This window comes from Carcharodon carcharias, chromosome 5, assembly GCF_017639515.1.
Source record: "Carcharodon carcharias isolate sCarCar2 chromosome 5, sCarCar2.pri, whole genome shotgun sequence".
In the NCBI taxonomy this organism is placed as follows: domain Eukaryota; kingdom Metazoa; phylum Chordata; class Chondrichthyes; order Lamniformes; family Lamnidae; genus Carcharodon; species Carcharodon carcharias.
Window position 1 is genome coordinate 176,540,941 of NC_054471.1, and position 23,437 is coordinate 176,564,377.

At 40.5% G+C, this 23,437-nt stretch overlaps 1 protein-coding gene across 2 annotated transcripts in view; it reads right to left on the reverse strand.

Annotated features, from left to right (window-relative positions):
- Nucleotides 1-580: 580 nt before the first annotated feature.
- Nucleotides 581-23,437, reverse strand: part of nbas (NBAS subunit of NRZ tethering complex) — a 242,479-nt gene continuing 219,622 nt past the window's right edge. For both annotated transcript variants that reach the window (XM_041187860.1, XM_041187859.1), the window contains exons 51-52: nucleotides 18,413-18,541; nucleotides 581-1,203 (exon numbers count right to left, since the gene is read on the reverse strand). In XM_041187860.1, coding sequence (XP_041043794.1) covers nucleotides 928-1,203; nucleotides 18,413-18,541 — 405 coding nt within the window. In that variant the 3' untranslated portion in view covers nucleotides 581-927. The remainder of the gene's footprint in view (nucleotides 1,204-18,412; nucleotides 18,542-23,437) is intronic.

Consider the following 23,437-nt stretch of genomic DNA (forward strand, 5'->3'; position numbering starts at 1 on the left):
GGATAATTTGCATCTGTCTTCACTAGGGAAGAGGATGCTACCAATGTAGTGATAAAGCAGAAGACAGTAACAATATTGAATAGGATAAAAATAGATAAAAGGTGCAACAGCGAAGGATGAAGTTGAAAGACACCTAGGCAGGCAATGCAATTATTGGTTGTGAGACTCTGAAGTAGACATTTTTTGAATTTTTGTCACCATCTGTTAATCAGATATAACAATCTTTGCAATATCTGAAACTCTTCATAGGGGTTAATATAGCAATATTTTGCATCCTCGAGTGGGTTAGAAAGCTGGAGTCAAAGAAAGTCAATTATCCATCATAAGTGCTCCTTGAAAAGAACTGGCGAAGCAGAAACTTGATCTTTGCAGCTAAATCCAAGAATTGAAAAAGTAAACAACACTAAGAGCAACAAACTTCTTGTACATGCTGAGGAGAAACTTAACTTGCTGTTCAGGTGCAAGGCCTGTTCTGAAAAGAAATGAGAATAGATTAGTACACAAACATTTTTGATTAGGGAGACAGACCGATGGTGTATAGAGGATGTAGAATGGAGAAAACACAAAATAATTCCACAAATTTAAAATTGCAAGTTTATTTGAAAATCTTAATACACTATTTCACAATGACAATTCTAGGAGTAAGCTGAAGTACACTACTGGGGCATAACTTTTTTTACATCAGAACTTGTTAATTTTTTTTATTAATTGAAGAATTTTTAAAGTCTAATTTTCAGTAATGCACAGTTGGAAAGTTGTTTATACAACCACACCAATATCACGGACTGAATGCCAGAAGTACGAACGTTTCCAGGTAGCAATTACACTAATGTTAACCTTCACCCCAGCATCCGATTGAAGATGAGTACGGCAGGAAGTCCATGCTTTGTTCTTTTCCTGCAACTTTGCAAGTGAGGCACAATCCTTTCATAACCACCTCTTTGTAACACTTAATGCAGCACTAAATGTACATAGCGATGGATGTGTTGCCTTGTGATACATCAGTAAAGAACCTCCCTCTGCAGTGCAGCCTGCTCGATTCAATTGTTCTGCTATCTCTTCAACACTGTACTGCCCTTCCTCACGATTGGCCAAAAGATGTTTTATAAGGTGAGGGTAGAAAACAGTAGATACACAGTCTGCCACTAATTTATTGTTCAGCAGCAAGGAAAGCAGCTCTGAATCACAAGTGGAAGCATCGATCTAGACGAAGAAAAATATGATGAGTATCCATTATAGTCTATTGAAAAATTGACATCTTATTAGTTGTCGAAGACTTTGAATTACGCTAACTATATAACCTGCATATTATGGATTATGACCATAATACAAATGCTCAAACACTTATCAAATCTTTCTGTTTCACTAACTCTACAATTTGCACTTATATAACACCTTTAATATAGAGCAGCATCATAGGGAGCTTCACAACACTAATTGGACAAAATGGACACTGAGCCAAAGGAGCAGATGTTGTGAGGTGGAGAAGGGGTGGCAGTGGGTTGTGCTTGCAACCAAAAGCTTGGGCAAAGAGGTGGGCTTTAATGACAACCCTGAAGAAGATAGAAGTTTTTAGGAGGGAATTACATGAGAAGCCAGAGTTGAAAGAATGGCGAGTTCCAGGTGGATGGGAAAGAGTTATAAGGTTGGGAGAGATTACAAAAATAGTTAGAGGTGAGGCCATCAAGCCACTTAATGTGAGAATGAGAAATTTTAAACAGGAGATTTTGGAGGGACAGAAGTGATGAATGAGCGTGATTGAGTGGGGAATAGTATATAGGTTGCAGAGTTTCGGATGAGCTGAAGTGTAAGAAGGATGGATGGTGTTTGGAACACTTTTCTGGCCAGCCTAAGGCATGGATAGAAGTATCAGAAGCAGGGGCAGAGGCAGAAAGAGAAATAAGTAATCTTTGCGATGGAGAGAATGAAGTCCAGCTGCCAAGATTGTGAACAGTGACTGGGCGAAAGTTTATTCCATGAGTGAACAGAGAAGGAAGTGGAATCAGAAGGGTGTAGGGGTGGTTAGGAGTTGTGAGAAATATAAAGAAGTAGTCAGAGATGGTCTTTGCTGTGAGCAAGATTATGGGTTGATTTTATGGCGTCCCTGCCAGGCATGTTTTCAGAGAGGGTGGAGGGGGAAGTCATGTAAGTGACAGGTGGGTACCCACTGCCTTCCCGCCCACTCCTGACCTGGTCCCTATAATGGCCTCTTAAGGACCTGAATCCACCTGCACTGGCTTAATACATAGTGCAGTAGAAGGCAGGTGAGAGTGGCAAGGTTGATTTTTCACCAAAGTTGTTGAAAGGGCAGGAAAGAAGGGGAGTACACTCTTCCGGGGTTGCCCTGTATGCATTTGCTGGCACCGTTTCCTAAGATCGAAACGTCCCTTTGTGGTTGTCACATAGCATCCAAAATTGTACTCCTGACCCAAGCGTGCCCAGTCCCTCCCCACCCAAAAAGACCCTACTTACCCGACCCTGGTGTCCATGACACCTTTTCCAAGGGACTGTTTGCAGTTCCAGCAGCACCCACTATTGAGTTCTGGCACTGCTGGGACTGCAACAGCTATTGGCTAATCAGATTGGCCAGCAGCTCAAGGGCAGAACTTCCTCCTACTTAAGGGTGGAAGTCCAACCCTCAGCTTGTTAAGGCCAACCCTCAGCATTAGATCACTACAGGGCAGCTGTTTTATAGGCAGGGGTGAGGGTGGGTGACTAATATGCTCACGCCCAGTAAATTCAGCCCATGTGTGTAAAAGGCCCACATAAGATGGCAAGCTCAAATGCATGATTGTGAATGTGAGTAGAGAATTTGTATATAAGAATTGATTAAGGGAGAATAGAAGAACAATAAAATTAGGGAAGAGAGGGAAAGGTGAGTTGACCTGGAAATTGAATTCATCGAGATGAGTCAGTATAGAAAAGGCAAGAGAATAGCTCAGACAGAAACTCGGGGTGGTGCATGTGAGACCAGTACAGAATGAGGGTTTAAAGAGAGGTTAAGGGGGTGGAAGAAGAAAAGGTGTTCAAAGAAGTTAGTAGAGACATCAGTAAGGGACAAGCAGTTGCCACCTATGAGCTAGCTTTTAAAAAAAGTTTCATCCACAATAAGATTATAGATGGCAGGTGCCTTGTTTGTAAGGGCATGAATATTTTGTGGAAAAATGGAGAGAAGTGAAAGCTGCAACTTACCGAGTCGTGAAGCAGTACCAAGTCATCCTAAAAAGACCTTACATCCAAAGCAATTTACCACATCCCAAAGCACTTCAAATATAGGAAGTCACCTCAAAGTGCAGTGGCTTCTACTACATTAGGAAACATGACAACTATTATGCAGGGTGCCACAAACAGCAATAAGGTGGACGACCAGTTAATGATTTTAACGACATTGGTTCAGGATGAAAAGGTTGGAAAGGAAACTGGGAAAACTCCATGATCCTTTTTTTGAATAGTGTCATGGGATGTGTCCCATTGGATCTTTAATGCTCACCTGAAACACAGGAACAGGCCAGGGGGACATGTAATCCAAAGGACAACCCCTGCGACACAGAATGACATTAGATCGGCAACCTCAATCTTGTGCTCAAATCCTAGAGAAAGCTGAAACCCATGACCTCTGCTCCAGAGGTGAAAGTGCTACCAAACTGAGTCAAACCATGCAAGTGGTTAAATTGAGACTTTTTTTTAATACAACAAACCTGACTTTTGGTTATAAATCATTTATATATTGCATGATAATTTTTAATTTATCCTGGGTAAGTAGAAATAAAAATAAAACCTAGATGAAGGCATAAGCAGCTTAACTATCAATGATTAACTAAACATGGCCAACATTTTCCCCCCATCAGGGGGAGAAGAGCGGGAGCGGGCACCGGTGGGCGTGCTGTTGAATGGCGCCCCCAATCGGGGCCGTGCAGCCATTTTAAGTGGGTGGGCCAATTAAGGCCCGCCTAGCATGACGTGCGCCAGGAAACGCTATGCTCTCGCTATGTGGGCGGTGGGGGGGGAGATTCCCTCAGATTCCCTCTTTCGTGTGTGAGTGCGAAAGAGCGCACAAATCTCCCTGAGGCAAAGTGCTGCCTCAAGGAGATTGTCTCCGATGTGAAACTTGAAAGAAAGGTTTGGAAAATTTCCCTGCCATGTACCCTCATGTGACACTGTCACATGAGTTGAGACATGTCCACAACTTTTATTGAAACCTTTCGTAAAAATTTAAAGACCCTCACGAAACCTGATCCTGCCTGTGGATGAGGTTTCATGCTTTTCCCGAGGCCTGCCTGCCCACCAACCTTAAGGTTGGACGGGCAAGTCCATCAATCACGCTAATTGGTTTTTTAACGGCCTTAATAGGCTGTAGACAGTTCGGCGGGCGTGCAGCCGAACTGGCTGTGTGCTTGCCGAACTGAATCTGAACGACACGGGGTGACGTCAGGATGCACGCCCTGGCCTTCCTCGCTGACCAGAAAAACCTGCCCCATATCTTTCTTATATCAATGATCCTGATATTTTCATCATCAGTTGTTGAGGTAACAGGCTGAGAGTTAGAATCAACGATAAACTTGACAATACACCAGGGAATTAAAGCAGGTTTGAATACTGATGAATATTCAGAGTATTTTTTTGTTCAGTAGTCAACTTTAGATAAATACTTACACAATTTAAACAGGAACATGTAATAAAATATCCATATTCACTTTGAGAGCTCCCAAATTCAAACGGATAGTCAAACATAATTTTGTATTAAAAAGGTAAATTTGCTTTGAATCAGATATCCTTGAACTTGCTAGAACAAAATTTACGCTGTGGATAATTTTTGGGCTGCGCCGTAGGATAAAATATAAGGATTAACTCCCTTGTACATTCTGTCCCTCCCATGCCAGATTTACACCTTGTCTCTCCCAACTACACATCTCCCAACTCCCTTACCTTAACCACTGCATCATCCACTCATACGTGCACACTGCTTTCTATTTTCAGGTTTCCTCAACCAATCTGTGCCGAGTATTTGAGACAAGTGTGGGAATTGGTACTGCATGGGATTTGGGTCAGCTACAGGAGCGGGTGAAGAGACAGCAAGTCAACTGCCACATTTGCACCCCAGACAACAGCCTTACTTTGTGGCCAGTTAACTCAACTTGGAGTTACTTTAGAGTAAGGTTAACAATGAAAGCAAACGTTAACAACTCAGTTCAGGTACATTGGCTAAGCTTTGGTTATTCACTATTGTAAAAAAAAAGTTTCAATTCAGCATATTACTTATATATCTAACATTCTTCTGAAATAATAAATACAACAAGATGATGGTATAGTGGTAATATCACTGGACTAGTAATCCAGAGACTCAGGCTAATGCTCTGAGGACATGGGTTCAAATCCCACCACGACACCTTGTGGGATTTAAATTCAATTAGTAAAATGTGGAATTTAAACTTAGTCTCAGTGACGGTGACCATGAAACTATCATCGATTGTCATTAAAATTCACTAATGTCCTTTAAGAAAAGAAATTTGCTGCCCTTACATGTGATTCTAAACCCACAGCAATGTGGTCGACTCTTAACTGCCCCCTGAAATGGCCTACCAAGTCACTCAAGGGAGATTAGGAGTGGGTAATAAATGCCAGTGATGCCCACATCCCATGAAATAATTAAAAAAAAAACAAATTTTGGGGTCATACGGACTTGAAACATTAACTCTGTTTCTCTCTCCACAGATGCTGCTAGACCTGATGAGTTTTTCCAGCATTTTCTATTTTTGACCTGTATTTCATGCTACCCATGCCATAAAAGGGGTGGGTGGGAATGGGGTACCCACGTTTGGTAAAAAAAATTGGCAAGGTGAAAGGAAGGGGGCGCACAGCATTTGGGAATGCTCTTTGTTCCTCCCTGCCTGGCCTCCAAAACTGGCCTTCCAAGATCCCCCTGCCCCACAGGCTGCCTGCTCCCTCCCTGCCCAAAAACCCCAGGGTTTACTTGGCTCCGGGTTCCATCAAAGTTCTTCATGGGACAGCTTGAAGTCCCTGCAGTGCCCAGTACTCACTTCTGGAGCTGCTGTGACTGTTAGAGCTGCCGGCCAATCATATTATCCGACAGCTCTAGAGGCTGGAACTTCCTCCCACTGAGGAGCAGAAGTGCCACTCTCAGCTTGTTTAGTCTGGCGGCAGCACGTTATTATTGTGGGGGCGGGCTTATTTTTTTAGATCCATCAACTGTTGCAATCGGTAAGTGGCAGGCAAGAAATTCCGCTCAATATATCACTGCTTACTTTGGGGAATTTTACATTGTTATGGAATACTTGTGAAAATTATCTCCAATATTCTATTCTGCAGTAGCAGAGAAAAAAAAAACTTGCATTTATATGGCAGCTTTTATGACCTCAGGATGTTTTAAACTGTGTTAGCTTTGCCTGTTCTACGTACAATACTGCCATGTAATCTTTTATATCCACCTGAGGGGGCAGACAGGGGCTCAATTTAATGTCTTAACTGAAAAACCTCTGACAATGCAGCATTCCCTCAGTACTGCACCTAGATTATGGACTCAAGTCCTGAAGTATGGCTTGCACAGGTGACTTTTTGACTCAGAGGTAAGAATGTTACCACCAAGCCAAGGCTGACATCTAAAAAAGGATAAGTGAGAACCATGGAAGTCCTTCTGGACTATTTATGACAAGATACGGTATTTTCTTCCAGTATATTCACACTTATTATTGACTGGATTATGCAACAAGGGGTCAGAATTTGAGGATCACAGAAATCTCGGAAGGTCTTATGGCTAGAGGACGTCAGATATGGAAGTGGGGAAAGGGGTGAGTGAGGGAAAGCCATGGCCATGGAAGCATTTGGAAACAAAGAGTAGAATTTTAAAATTGAGGAGTTGGGGGACCAAGAATCAAAGTCAGTCCATGAATACAAGCCTAATGCGTGAACACTACGTGCTGTGATTCAGGATAGTGGAGTAGTTTTGGATGAGTTGAGGTTTATGCAGGGTAGAGGAACCACCAGGAGAGCATTGGAATAATCCGTTGTGGAGGTAAGAAAATGATGGACAAGGTGTTCAGCAGCATGTAGACTGAATTTGGGGTGGAGTCGGGTGTTATTAAAGGTGGAAATATCTCCATTTAGCTCAGTTACAGTGAAGGGATTTGAAGCTGCCCATCTCAAAACTCCACCCAACCTTAATAGAAACTACTGAACCTTGTTGTATCTGTGAATGGTAATAAAGTAGCACAGTAATACACAGAAACACAGTTTTGGATGACTGCAAGTTTATGGAGTGTGGAAGCTGGGGGGACCAGCCAGGATAGCATTCGAATAGTTAAGTTTAGAGATAAAAAAGGCATGGATTAGAGTTTGAGTAGATGAACTGAAACAGGGGCAGAAACAAACATATAAACCTTCCAAATCCGTGACCTCTACCAACCAGAAGGGCAAGAGCAGCATATACATACGAACACTACTACCTGCTAGTTACTTTCCAAGCCATACACCATCCTGATTTGGAACTACCTGTATATTACTGTTACTTCACTGCCGCTGGGTCGAACACCTGGAACTCTCTTCCAAACACCACTCTGATGACGGACTGCAGTGGTTCAAGAAGGTGGTTTATCACCGCCTTCTCAAGGGCAATTAGGGATGGCAACAAATGCTGGCCTAACCAGCGATGTTCACATCCCTTGAAAGAATAAAAAAAAATGCACAGGAACTAGGCAGCCCTTGGTAATGGAGTGGATATGTGGTCAAGTAGGATGGAAAGGCTGTGAACAGCCTGACTCAGCCTGAGAGAATGACCAGAGAGAGGGATAGAGTCAAAAGGAAATAACTGCAGATACTGGAATTCTGAAACAGAAACAGAAAATGTTGGAAACAGCAGATCAGACTGCATCTGTGGAAACAAACAGAGTTAATATTTCAGGTCGATGCTTCATCCCTCAAGAGAGGGATAGAGTGAGTGGCTAGGGAATCAAGAGTTTGTAGTGTGATGGCTTTGGTCTTCCTAATGTTTAACTGAAGGAAATTTATGCTTATCCAGGACTGGACGTCAAACAAGCAGCAGACAAATCAGAGGCAGCGGAGGAGTTCAAATATAGGTGGTGGTTAAGCTGGGTGTCATCAATATACATGTGGAATCTGACCTGATATCGAGGTACAGCTTTTAGAAGGGAACCAAGGATAGACCCTTGCGAGACACCAGAAGCAACAATGCAAGAGTACAAAAAGAAACCAGTGCAGGTGAGAATGGAACAAGGTGAGGTTGGTCACACCCAGCTGGATGACAGAGGAGAGATACTGGAGGAGAATGGTCTAGTCAAATGTGTCAAAGGTGTCATTTGAAATTGATAAGAAAGTCCAAAAACTTAAAATCAAAATGCACAGTCTGTATTCTGTGGCAACAAGTAATAGACAACCTCAGATGATGAAGCAGGTAATAGCTAATGATCTAATGGAAATTCTATGATCATACATTGAGAAAGTGAGAAAGACTAATACATGTCTACTTAAAAAGCATAAAGGGGCTGGTGGTCTTACAGCGAATATTATATGCTGCAGAAAATCTCAAGACAGATTTTTTTTTTACATATATATGTAAAATATTAAATAGATATATAACACACGTGAAAATCATATTATAAGCAAAGTGCCAAGGATAGAAATAAATGCAATTTTATTACAGCCGAAAAGACCACCTGTGTTCTATAGGAAATTAAAATCAGGAAGTTAAAAAAAAAGTTGTGTTTAATTGAATCGCTTAATGAAAGATTAAATGATACAATATTTGCTAATTACATTACTTTGACCGGACGTTTCCATAGATCCTGCCCAAGCATGCAATTTCTTGGCAAACTTGTTATGTTTCTATCAGGATATTTCTGTTGCAGTTGCTTCTTCCTGTTCCCTGACTAATGTTTCATGAGAACAACATTACTATGACTGAAAAATTATTCAAGTTTTCAGCACAATTTACAGAAATCTACAATTTGTCTCAAATTGACAGGACTGTAAATAAAAAGGAGTTGTACATTTCTAGGACCAAAAGGAAATGCAATGTAGTTAGTGTGTCTGGGTGTCAAGCGGATGTCGTTCACTAGCACCTTTACAAAACTGCTCCTTACTGTCAGACACTATTATTATTTAGTAGGACTTCAATCATGTCATCAAGGAATTCAGTATGTGTGCTACATAAGCAACCTGCTTCTTGTCTAATCGGCCTGTCAATAATATGTGAATGATACATACTGCTTAGACATTCTTCATGTTTTAGCTATGGACCACTAATTGTTAACAAGTTTACGTGCCATAGAAATAGTGTCAGATATGAAGCAAATATCTCAAAAATCTCCTTTCAATTTATAGTCTATTTTGCTGCTTTTAATTTAGTTTCAAAAACATGGCCAAAACTTATATACTACCTGAATAAAAAATGACAATTTATTAATTAGCAATGGTGAGAGTCCAGACATTCTAGAAGTGCAGCATGTGAGCAAATTGCAATGATATATTCATGACATCCTTTCCTAGAGAAAAAGTACTACGAAATCTAAAGGCTGACAAGTGCCCTGGACCTGATGGCCTGCATCCAAGGGTCTTAAAAGAAATGGCCTCAGAGATAGTGGATACATTGATTGTAATCTTCCAAAATGTCTAATTTTGCAGCAGAAGACCTAGATCGCTCAGAAATTACCATAGCCAAAGTGACTCAGAATGAATTTGAAGAACTTTTTGCGTCAGATGCTGAAGACAATGAATTTGCTGGGTTTTAAAATGCCATGATCGTGGTTAAAGGTATCTTTGTAAAATTAATTGATTCAATAAACTGTGCCATATTAATTTAATATGAATAACTTGTGTTTTCTTTTAACATTTCAAAATGGCGACACCCACAGTGGCGATTCACATTTTATACACAGTGTAAAGACAACCCCAATTTTGGAAGGATTTTTGGAAGCTTCGACTTCTACGCTGTGATCTATGCTATCAGCATAAAAACAGCGATCACACTTCAAAAGCAATTCATTGGCTGTGAAGGGCTTTTAGGATGAGCTGAGAACATAAAAGGTATCAGATAAATACATTTTAAAATATTCACCCGAGAGCTCTCTAGCTGTAGAGCCTTTGTTGCCAGGTGAAATGGAGCCAAATGGGGGAATTGGAGTTAAGCTTAGAATTGGAAGGTTTTACAAAGTATGTTATTGGGAGGCAGTTGAAAGTTGATTGTGTATTCATGTTTAGGAAGCAACCAACACAGATCCATTTAATAGTCCTTGAAGTGTCTGCTGTTCAATGTGTTATCAGAAGGGTCTGTAAAAGCAAGGATCAGCACATACAATTCAATCAACAAGCCAATTCAGATTTTAAACAGATAGCAGGGTTTGGTGTCATCAATTTCCTCCCTTCCTTAAATTATTTTCTATCACACAGTGAAGCTTCACTCTTACTGTAAACTCTAGATGCTAATTTCTCTATATTTTATCTGAAACATGAGTTTGCATTATTACAAGAGGCACTGTTGACTGAGGGGACACGTTAAATCTAAAATATTTAAAGTATATATGTGATTGGTCTCAGCGTTCCAAAGGTATTACAGTATCAGGTGATACAGTCAACATAAATTGAAAGCAAAGAACTACCACCTAATGTTATGTGACAGCCTAAATGCCACCCTTACAAAATTCAAGGTAATCATTCCTCAAAGGGCCAACTGCTTCTGACATCACAGAAAGCATAAATAGAGGCCATTAGTAGCTAAATTTAAAAGCAATCACATTTTTTTTAAAAAGAAAAGCATTAAGTATAAATACTAACAATTTGGTTGGAGTTAAAAATATTGGCAAATCACAAGCCAAGTAGCTACAACAAACACAGAAATGTTGAGAACTTTAGAAAGTTCGAAAATTATTAAGCCACATGAATGGAATGTTGGTGCAAATGGTACAAGTGCAACAAAATCACTTATGCTAACCTGTCAAGCAGTCTTTCTATAAAGGTTCTACCCCCACACAAAGCCTAAGCAAGCATCTTAAACCCCAAATCTCCTCCACTGAGTAGGTTTTTGGCAAATATCCCTTATAATGGAAGTTTTAAGCAACCTCCAAATAGATTGTAAACTCTTGGAACTGATGAAGTCTTTGGTGCATCGCAACCCATTCCCTCCCATCCCCAACTATCATCAAATCCATTTGCTAATGGAATCTTCAATTCAACTACTCCTCACTCACACTCCATTCAGCAGATTTTCAGCACCAACCCCTCCTGCCATTGAATAATGAAGTTTTCATTCCACACCAACTCCTATCCCTCTGGTGAGCAAGTTGTGGCTCTGATCTACCCCAAATGAACAAATCTTACACCATCTCCTATTTTCCACCCACCACACTGAGGAATTTTCAGGCCTGCTTCTGCACCATCCCTCCTTCCCCTGTGCACATGCCACTCCCTCGACCCAATCATTGAAATCTTGAGCCACAAATCTTTTCCTTTCCCCCGATCTCCCACACCCTGAGCAAGCTCATGACCCTGATCACACTCTCCTGACACCATTTTCACTAAGACTACACCCCCCAGCCCATTGCCCTCCACGCCACTCCCCAAACTCCACTGGGGCAGGTTTTCATCAAGCTCTTCACTGAGCAAATTTTTAGCCATGCCCTCCCACCCCCTCACACACACCTGTTGAGAAAATTTCAAGTCTGATAAGCCCCCACACCCTCAACCCATCCGCTGAGCAAGATACTGTCCTGGCTCCCCAGAAAGGAAGTTAACTTATTCAACTAGATGTTGATTACCTGAATTGCTCATCCATGATTCTTGCTCTCCCAGTTGATCTTTCTGTTCATTGGTACTTCTCTTCTCTGAGCACTAAGAAGCTTTCCCAGTCAGAGGTGCAGTACGCTGAACAGCACCACCTACAGTGCTCCTCTCTTCCATTCCTCACTCTCTCCTCTCCTTTTCCCATTCTGTTTCTGATCCACCACCAATCCCCTACCACCCCCCACCCCCACCCCCATCCCACCCAAAATCTCACCCTCTCTTTTCACTCTATTCCTTCCATCTTCCTTCTCTTTTCCCTCTTCCCTTCAGGGAACAGCGCAACAAGAATTTTGAGAATGCATTAATTACAACCGAGTTTCAATGTCCTTCACCAGTGCAAGGGGTTCACGCTCCTGTTTCCCCTTACTGATGGTTCTTGACTTTAGGATTTTATAAAGGACAAAATTACACAGACCCGCGGTGTGACTCAACCACAAACTCGTTTATTAAAATACTCCTAACACCCTGACACAAGAGCTCTAAACTAGTGTAAATGACACTACACAACACAATCGAACAATGAACTCAAGTATCTCTGGCTCCCAGACTGATGTGCATGTAACAAGATCCTCTCCTTCTTGGCTGTTGTTGATGTTGTTTCTATGCTTGTATGATGTTGCTCGTCCGTGTCTGACCCATCTTCCGTGCCTCTGCACTCACATCTTCCCCTCCTTCCCAGAGCCATGATAGGATCCCACTTGTCCTCACTTTTCACCCAACAAAGCCTCCGCATTCAAAGGATCATCCTCCGCCATTTCTGCCAACTCCACCAAACACATCTTCCCATCACCCCCCCCCCCCCCCCAACCACCACCACCACCACCACCACCACCACCACCACCACCACCATCATCAGCATTCCGTAGGGACCGTTCCCTCTGGGACACCCTGGTCCACTCCTCCATCACCCCTAACACCTCAATCCCCTCCCATAGTACCTTCTCATGCAATTGCAGAAGGTGCAACGCCAGCCCCTTTACCTCCTCATTATCCAAGGCAACAAACACTCCTTTCAGGTGAAGCAGCGCTTCGCTTGCACCTCCTTCAATTTGCTCTACTGCATTTGCTGTTCCCAATGCAGTCTCCTCTACATTGGGGAGATCAAACACAGACTGGGTGACCGCTTCACAGAACACCTTCAGTCTGTCTGCGAGCATGACCCACCCTGCTCTCATGCTCACACGTCTGTCCTTGGCCTGCTGCAATGTTCCAGTGAAGCCCAATGCAAACTGGCGGAACAGCACCTCATCTTCCAGTTAGGTAGTTTACAGCCTTCCAGATTTAACATTGTGTTCAAAATTTCAGACCATGAACTCTCTTCTCCATCTTCTTCCCCTTTTTAATCCCTTGTTTAAAGTTTATTTTTATTTTTTACCTTTTTATTTTTATTCATTGTTTTATACTCTTTTTATCCCCTTTTTTAAAATCCCTTTTCCCCAACCACCACTCCCTCCCCCCATCCCACCCCCAAAGGGGCCATCTGTTACCTGTTCCATGTTGTTCTTTCACAGAGTGCTGACCATTGTTCTGCTTTTCACACATTCTGCTTTCTTACCTTTATGCCACTATTAGCACCTTCTTTAGCCCTTACAACTACCATTAACAGTCTCTTTGTCTTTTTGTTCATATCTTTGTCAATCTCTCCTTTGCCCCCACCTATCACTGGCCTTCTATGCTGCTTCACCTGCTCCACCTCCCTTAAACAGTATAAATGTCATCACATTTCTACTCTTTAGTTCTGAAGAAGAGTCATATGGGCTCAGAACGTTAACTCTGTTTCTCTCTCCACAGATGCCACCAGGCCTGCTGAGTTCTGTTTGTGTGTATAGCTGTTACCTGAGGCCATTTGTTACAATGATTCCCAGCTTCTGAATTATCTGATGGCAGCTATCTTGTGTCATTGTTGTGATAATGTCCTGATGTCCTTTCATAGTATCGGTTTTGCTTCGATATTGGAACATTTTGAAAATTACCCCCCCCCCCAACCCCGACAGTATAGCCTGCCTCTGTGTGTTTTTCGTGTTAAGATTTGGCCTGTGTATTTGCAGCATGTGTGTCCATGGGTTTTTGGAGTTTTTATATTTCATAAAGTCCGGTTTGAGGGGCTCCTACCCACCAGTTGAGTTAATTTTTCTTCAGTATCCCTGTTTCATCCTCCCAAGCTGACCGTTGTGACCTTTGGTTCATTTATTTCCCTCTATTCACTTCCCTCAGTCATTGTCCTTCTTCCCCCCAAGCTGTTCCTCTGCCATAAATTGGTTCCATGTTCCCTGCCTCTAATCTTCTTTGATCAGTAAAATTGTAATCAGTCTCGCCTTGAGTAAAAGAAAAGGATCATCCCTCAGATTAGCTTTGAATTATATATTATCCAAAAATGAGAGAGGAGAGCATTCCCGTCCCCAAAGGTTTATGAAACTTCAAATAATTGCAGCATGGAAGGGAGGTTTTAACAATTTCAGATCTGAAAAGCCAATGTAACAATGTTTTCAAATTTTACTCCTGCTAATATTTACCAGGCTTAAGCAGTTATTTTGTGCAAAATACCTTGGGAGATTTTTACTTCTGTGCTCAATGTACTTTAGCTCTAATGTAGTCTATCAAATGCACACTTCATGCAAAGTTTTTGAATTCTCCACTCTTTGACTTTGACCAGATTTATTCAAAGAGTCAGGAAGATTGAAACAGATGGTATTCTGTGTAAGACTGGCAAACTCCGGCAATCCAAGGAGTACTTGGGAAAATTCCATCTACAAAAAGCCACCCAGAAGAACAAATTATGAAACATAAGTGCCTGAAGCTACGTTACTCTCGCTATGCACATCTCAATTACCAATGCGAATACAGAATAATAAATACTACTCTGTAGTAGGAGGATGCTCCTATTTTCCTAATTTGTAGCAAGCCTGATCTTCTATTAGACTTGTAATTTATCTAAGGCTACCAGCATCAGTGGAACAAGAGCCAGAATTTCCTAGGAGTTAAGTGGATCGATGTAATGGAGCTATTTCACACGGTAATTTCAGATTAAAGTGTAATTATTTTACATATTAATAACAACATAACAATTATTAATTTTTGTTCATGCTCCTAAGGTTGCTTTGGGGAGTAAATAGGTTTAATTAATGCTATTGAACTGGCTCCATAATAATCATGTTTTTGCATGCTAGGGCTTCTGTTAAGGTGCAATTACATACAAATTACAATATAGAAATGAGTTGTTAGAACTTAATTGTTGTTGGGTTTGATCCTCCATATGAACTGTAATTTTAAACACATGTGCTCGTTCTGTTCCATATCACTCTATTCCCTTTCCTTAAATCATCTATCTGAACTATCCTTAAATATTGACCAAGTTTCTGCTTCAATCACCAACTCCGGCAGCATATTCTAGAGCCTCACAAACCTCTTTGTTAAAGTTCCTCCTTTTTTGCTGTTCTAAATCTTTTATATGTAATTTCATATTTTTGTTCAGGTTCCCTGAGTCACTGAAAAAAGGGCTTCACCTCAATTTGCTAGGACTGCACTTTTGATGAATGTACAGCGTGGACATTGCGGTAGCAAAAAGGATGGAAAGTTGTCTAAAGAAAGTCCTAAAAAAGAGAACTTGCACGGTGGGGAAAAGGAAATAAATGCACAAAATGGCATGAAGAATGCAGAAATCAGGCTTTCTTGATGGAAAAGTGCTGCACATGCTAATGACACCCCAACTTATATCAAGATCACCAGGCAGAGGTGCAGCATTGCATTGCCCCTAGCCTCCAGGGCTATGGGGCAAGTGCTAGAAAATGGGGCTAGTGAAGTCAGAGCTTTGTTAACTGGCACGGACATGATGGGCCGAATGGCCGTCTTCTGGGCTGTAGACATCTATGAGTCTATAAAAGTCACACAAAATTCTCTGAAAATGTGAACTTTGGCTTGAGAAGGATTACTTATTCATGGTCAACATGTTACTAACAGGACTATGATAAATTAATACATCTATTGGTATGTAATCTATTATTATGGAATGACTAAATTAACCTTTCCATACAATGCAAACATTCAAATTGGAAACCAAAAGAAAACTTAGCAGCAGGTATATTTGCAGCTTATCTATGTCAAAATAACTTTCTGAACTAAGCACAAGGTTTAATTTCTACAATTCAGGAATACTTGCATGCTTTGTCACTTTTCCATTACTTACAATATATAATGGTAAGAAGCATACAAATATCATGAATATGTACTTGACTTCATATGACAGCTCTACAATGACGGACATAACTCCCCTGAAAACAAAAGCAGGAAGGAAATGCTGAAAATACATTTCATTTTTAGAGAAATGAATAGTGACCCTCCTGGTGTTTCAAAGCAATGGGATTCTTTACCATGTGACACACAATGTATTCTTATAAAACGTAGCTGATCTTCTGAGGCATTATTCAAATTCATTCTCTCTTTTTGCAACTTTCTCTGTTATTTCCTATCTGTATCTTTTATCTGTACTGCTCTCCCCTCATGCTCCCAGACATGTCAATTTTGTCTGACATTCTTACACTGTTTGCATGGGTTTCTCCTTTGATGTGCCACCCCTTTCTTCTGTATGTCTCTCATTCTCATTCCTTTATTTGTGCACTCAGTTTCCATACATCAGGCAAACTGAACAACATGATATTGAAAGAAATCATTTTTAAAAAATATTTGATTGCCTAACTTTGATGCAGTTGCCTTATTAGTAACTTTAGAGCAAAAAAATCTTTAATTGGTTAGCTTATTATTGGTTGGGGATTCATAATTGGTAGCTTTTCCTATCTGTTTACTGGTTTACAATAGAATGCCTTTCTTATATGCCAACAATCAACAGAATCAGTAATATGACTTTAACAGATGGTAATTATTTGAGCCAAACAGATAAGTCTGACATATGTTTTTCATGTGAGATGCTATGAAGTATAACAGTGTTTCCCAAGCATGAGAGAACAAAATGACAGTTAATTTTATATGTTAGTTGATCTTCCATGGTTTTGCACAAGGAAAGTCAAGTCTAAGTGCAGTCAAACAGGGTTAGAGAACAGGAAAGACATGGCTACATATTTTGGGTGGCCAGAGACAGGGAAGCTGGTGAGTCAGTGGGTAATAAAAACAATGACATGGGAGGCCTTCAAAAAAAGGACTTGAAAAATATTAAACAAATATTTAACTTTTATTTTAAACATATACTCTCACCATTCCACAGCACTTTCTGTATATGACATTGAATGTGAAAGCAAGTTGCAATGCACTTTAAAATTGAAGCTATCACAGCAGCTACAGGTCTAGCTGATACTGCAAGGACTATAATGGGTTTATTGATAGGAGTAACATTCGCTTTAGAGTTACTTCAATTGCACAGCCTACTACTGAATTTCATATATAAGTTGTTTACCACTTTGTGTAGATAATCTTTATAAAATGTGAAGATTATGTTCTACTGAAAACATCCTAAGTTTTCTCTTTTGAAATGTTGATGAACTGGTGTACAATGCCGATATTGCCTTTATTTCACATTTGCAATATTTGAAATTGTATTTCCTTTTAAATACTTCACTGTGCTTCCACTCTAATCTATAATCACTCAAATGATAAATTCAAGCACAGTTTTTCAAACTTCACATTACCAGATGAATTTAAGTAGAATTCAACAGTTACAGGGAAACGGAAACACATGGTATTGTGTGTAACCTTGATTCTGTTCTAAATTTCCTCCATAGGTGCACATTTTTCCCTTTGCTTGCAGGGTATTCACAAACATATGACCTATTTTCCCATCCAAGGTGGCATAATCTGTAGTATTTTTTCTATCAGCACCATGCCAAGGGGAGGCTCAATTCAAGTGAGCTGAACTTGGTAGTAATTTTTTCTTTCTGTGCTAATCTATATAGTGACCCAGCATACAGTCTCATCATAAAGCGCTAGCGACCACTAAGCCAACTCTGCTCAAGTGACCAGCAAACAAAAACAAACTTCCAATCCTTTAACTGGCAACAAGTGTAAAAACAACTGGACTACCAGAGCTAACTACAGGACGACAATATTTTTAAACTACATGGTTGAATAAATTCATATCTGATACTGAAAAGTATTGAGAAACTAAAATAATAAAATTGAACTCATGCACTGTATTCCACTCTAACTGTGGAAAATAAATTGCAGGATCAATTTAATCAGTCAGTTTAGCTTAATCTCTGAACCAATCTTAGTTTACAGAATACACGTTGGTTTTATTGTCGAAATCCAATTGTGCATTCATTATCTAAGATGCCAAGACAATTTATTTTTCCAGTAATCATCTTGTTCGATTGTAATTTTTGGCTATGTAATTTATCACACTGCTCTGGTTTCCTGTTCAGGTTAAAAAAGTCAAGGTAATCCAGGGCAATTCTTACTTTTTAAAATAATGGTTGGATAGATTTGTAGATCAAAGATGTGCAAATCTAATTTTTTTTAATATGCATATTATTGGGGAATCTGTTGCATGATCTGACTCTTAACAGTATTAGAAATATTTATCCTTTTTAAAGTTTTTAATAAAATAGCTTGTTCATTACCATGAGATTTAAGAGATTTAGAAATGAACTGTTCATACCTGAGCAATAGCTCTCATCTGTTCCATTGCCAATGCCTGTAGCTCATGGTTACCACTTTCTATCCCAAGCTTCAATGCTGGCAGCAGGATGGCTTGATCGAGGAGCAGCAGGCAAATTTGTTTCACATACTGTTTAAAAGCATATTAGGACTTTAGTTATTGAGTAAGAGCATTGTAACTAAATGATATCAATACTGAAAAGCAACAATGTACAGAGGTCCTCACACCAAAATGTTTGAACCTTTTTATTCTGTAAGAAACAAAATAAGCAGTTAACGGTTGGCTTTGTGACAATGATTTGTATACTTTTCTGGAAATTTAACGTTGTATACAAGGTTATGCATGGTTCAATTATCTTGCTCTCTTACAAAACCCGCTAATAACCCACAAATCACAATCGATTATCTATCATTTGTTCCATTGCAATCATTTATAGGATGAACTCACTCTTGTTATACTTTTTACTCCAGAAAAGATCTTGAAGAGCTTTGAAAAAGAGTTGGACTTTATAAGTAAAGTCTTATGTAGGGAACTGGATGGCACAGCAGATTTGACACTGACCTTTCTGCCCTGGGAATTGAGTTCAAATCCAGTGCAGACACATAGGATGAAAGTCTCCGCTGATTGCAAAATTCTAATGTGAAAAGAGTTTCAAATCCTGCAAAAATCTGGCTCTAATTTGGCATGAATTGGTATGTGATTTCGGAGTGGGGGGGTGAGGGGGTGGAACTCACAAAAGGGGGCTTTACTCTGCAGCTAGTTGTGTTACACCTCGCCTGTGGCTGCTTCATCCTACTGTGGATGTCACTTCCCTAAAGTTGGAAGTGTCACATTTTTAGCATTAACATCTTAAAATTTGAGGAGCAAACTTGTATTCACATAGTGCCCTTAATGCGATGAAGCACCCCAAGGCATTTCATAGAAATGTTATAAAACAAAATATGACACTGAGACACAAGCGGAGATTTGAGGAGAGATGGCCTAAAGTTTGGTCAAAGTAGCAGGTTCTAAGGCGCAGCATAAAAGTGAGGTAGAGAGGTTTAGGAGGGAATTCCAGAGCTTAGGTCTGGGCACTCATCAATGGCGTAGTGATTAAAGTCAGGAATGCTCAAGAGACCAGGATTGGAGAGGTTGTGGGGCTGCAGGAGATTACAGAGATGCATGGGGCCATGGAGGGATTTGAAAACAAGGATGAGAATTGCTTAAGCAGGAGACAATGTAGGTCAGCCAGCACAGAACTGATGGGTGAAAGGAACTTAACGTGAGTTAGGAGATGGGCAGCAGAACTCTGGATGACCTCAAATTTATGGAGGGCAGAATGTTGGAGGTCAGCCAGAAGTACTTTGGAATAGTCAAGTCTAAATAAATCTACGACCGCAACTTGCATTTATATTGCACTCTCTTAAGGTGCACCACAGGACTGGTCATCGAGCTGAAAGATTTAAGATACTTATTTTGTGAAGGGTTTTAAAGGTAAGAAGGGAATAAAGCTCAGTCAACAAAGGTCAGGGTGGGCAGCAAAAAAAGGTTGCAAAGGAAGCCATAGGCAAGTAAGACTACCAAAGGTTGGCTGTGTTGCAGCTATGGAATGATTTGAAGACTAGCATGAGGATTTTAAAAGTAAATTATTGGAGGGTGGGAGGCACATTAGGTCACTGAGAAGTGAGGATATGGATATCTGTTACTTAGTCTAGGATAGGATGTGAGCAACAGAATTTTGGATAATTTAGAGGTTGCATGTAGTCTTTTCCACCTGAGTAACAAGGGAAGGAAACAATGTTATCTGGGTCATGAGGACTCGAAACGTCAACTCTTTTCTTCTCTGCCGATGCTGCCAGATCTGCTGAGTTTTTCCAGGTAATTCTGTTTTTGTTAAGGAAACAATGTTGATGGCTGGCAACAGTGGTTTGTTTTCTTGATGAAAATAACATGTAAATGGGAAAAGGCAACAAAAGTGAAATGGTTCCCCTCTTTCCCCACTCCTTGTTTGACCATAACAGTTTTTTTAAAAAATGGTATGTTTGCTAAGTCAGTGAATGTTTAACTGTTTACATGTTGAGACTGTAAAAGACACATAGGTTTCATTGAGTTTTTTTAAAAAACGAGAAAGAGGTTAGTTTTTATTGTGCTTAACGTGATCTAAGAAAGATAGTAAGACACTCCAACGCGCACACACACATATTCAGGTGCCACACATACGAAAATAGATTACAAAGTGGGAGAATAGATTAAGTGATATTATTAAAGTCTAATAAAGATTAAAGTTATACGGTTCTCATAGGTTGACGACGTGGATGGATCCAGGCTGCTCTCAGTTGTCCTTCTGGTTTCAGCGTTGAGGCAATTTAAAGATGGACAAATTAGTTGTTTTTCTGGAGGCAGTAGCTGCTGGGTTGAGTTCTTTTCAAATATCTCTGCTTACAGCACATGAAAAGTCAAAAACAGCAGACAGGGTTTGACCTTGTAAAAATAGGTAGAAAGAGAAAGATCCACACCGGGATCTTCTGTGCTGTTCACTTCCAGACTGGCTTGTTTCTCCCTGGTGCTTGGAGTAAGTAAGATTGGTTATCTGTGGTCGGTTTCGATCAGGTGACCACCTGATCAATACTTCCATTGTCTTCATAAATGATTCGAAGTTAGGACCATTGCTACATAATGGAGAAAGGATGGTGGCTATTCACATCTGTTTATGGTGAACCAGTTTCTCTACAGCTCACTTTCTTCAGTTTCAAGTTCGGAGACAGTGAGAATGGGAGTTTTGGAAGTCAATAGACAACAGAAGGTATGAATTCCATGGACGGTTTTGTCTCAGCATGTACGTCCAAGGGAGGGCACCCCACCCAGGTTTAACTAAGAACTTTTTGGAGACCTGCAGTAATTCAGAATCTATAGAAATTACAAAAGTCACCAGACCTTCAGCGGCCATCTTAACAGTTTGCCGTTTTAGTTAATTTTAAAATGTTGTTAATGATTTCCAGCCAGTAAATTCATGAAGTTTTTTTTTGATAAAACATGGCTTTGTAACAAGAGAATCTCAATTAATCAGTATAAGTTGTTATCACATTGAGAATTCCGCTAAGTTATAAACACATGCAACGTGATTAAGTGGCCAATGGTAGATATTTAAAGAATATTTTTTGAACTTATTCTTTCAGGGATGTGGGCATCACTGGCTAGGCCAGCATTTATTGCACATCCCTAATTGCCCTCAAGAAGGTGGTGGTAAACCATCTTCTTGTACCTCTGTAGTCCATGTGGTGTAGATACCCGCACAGTGCTGTTAGAAAGGGGTTTTCAGGATTTTGACTTGACTCTGTGAACAGTGAAGGAATGGCGATATATTTCCAAGTCAGGATAGTGTGTGGCTCAGGGAGGAACTTGCAGATGCTAGTGTTCCCATCCTTCGAGGTGGTAGAGGTTGCGGGTTAGGAAGTTGCTGTCAAAAGGGCCTTGGTGAGTTGTTGCAGTGCATCTTGTAGATGATACACATGTTAGCACTGTGCATCAGTGTTCGAGGGAGTGAATGCTTAAGGTGGAGGGTGGGGTGCCAATCATTGGGGCTGCTTTGGCCCTGATAGTGTTCAGCTTGAGTGTTGCTGGGGCTGCACTCATCCAGGGAAATTGAGAGTATTCCATCACACTCCTGACTTGTGCCTTGTAGATAGTGGGCAGCCTTTGGATATCAGGAGGTAAGTTACTCAACACAGAATTCCCAGCCTCTGACCTGTTCTTGTTGCTACAGTATTTATAAGGCCGGTGCAGTTCAGTTTCTGGTCAATGGTAACCTCCAGGATGTTGATAGTGGGGGATTCAGCAATGGTAATACCATTGAATGTCAAGGGCAGATGGTTAGATCCTCTCTCGGAGATGGTCACTGCCTGGTACTTGTGTGGTGTGAATGATAAATAAAACATTTAAATTTGAGAAATTCATATCTGTTCTTTCATCACAATTTCTACATATCTGACAATAGTATGTTTCAATGATTTCATCTATGCACATACATACAGTTTATAGTATTTCACCATTTACTTCAGACAGATGTGAAGGAACAAAATAAGTCTATGCAAATAGTCATTTGGTAGCACAGAACTTGAATATAGCTGAAAGAGACACGTGTTGTTGAAGCTTTTCATCTTGAACTCATCAAAACATTTTGCAAAAATACCAGATGTAAAGGGAACAACAATTTACACTTCATGAGAAGAGAGTGCTGATTGGTTGGCAAGTGCACTCTGATTGGTAGAGACACTGCCATGTAGAATGTACCAGTTAATTGATGACTGAAATTTAACTGCCAAGCTTTGTTTAAATTCAAACCAGGCAGGTTGACTCTGATTGGTGAAGGCACTGCCCTGGGAAATGAACTAGAGAATGGCTATCAGCTGTTTTGTTTAGTTGAAACAGGCGCAATGTATGACATGTTCTTTCTGTCTGCAAAGAACAGGGCCCTGTGTATTAATATATGTAGCTTCTAGCACACTTAAGTGTGCCACACTGTGAGCCCAACTGAGTCTTGAACTGGTTGTCAGCGTAATTCTTAGCTCACTCAGGATTGTTTAGCAAATGTCGTCCAATCACGGAATTACATCTAATGTTGGACACTATATTTTGAGTTTTGCAAGCACAGGCTGCATGGGTACGGTGTGTACCTTGCTTGTTGCAAACAGTCAAAGAGACATGCAGTTTGATATGATCCACCAGTCTTTTGGGTGTATGGCTTACATATCTAGCAATACACCAGCGCTAAATGTATTAATACACAAGGCCCTGTTCTTTGCAGACAGAAACAACATTTACACACTTTGCGCCTGCTTCAAATAAACAAAATAAACAGCAGCCATTCTCTGTTTCATTCGCCAGGGCAATGCCTCGACCAGAGTGAACCCATCTGGTTTGAATTTAAACAAAGCTTGGCAGTTAACTGTCAGTCATCAGTTAACTGGTGCACCCTCCATGGCAATGCCTTTACCAGAGTCCACATGCCAAACAATCAGCGCTCCCTTCTCATGAAGTATAAATTGT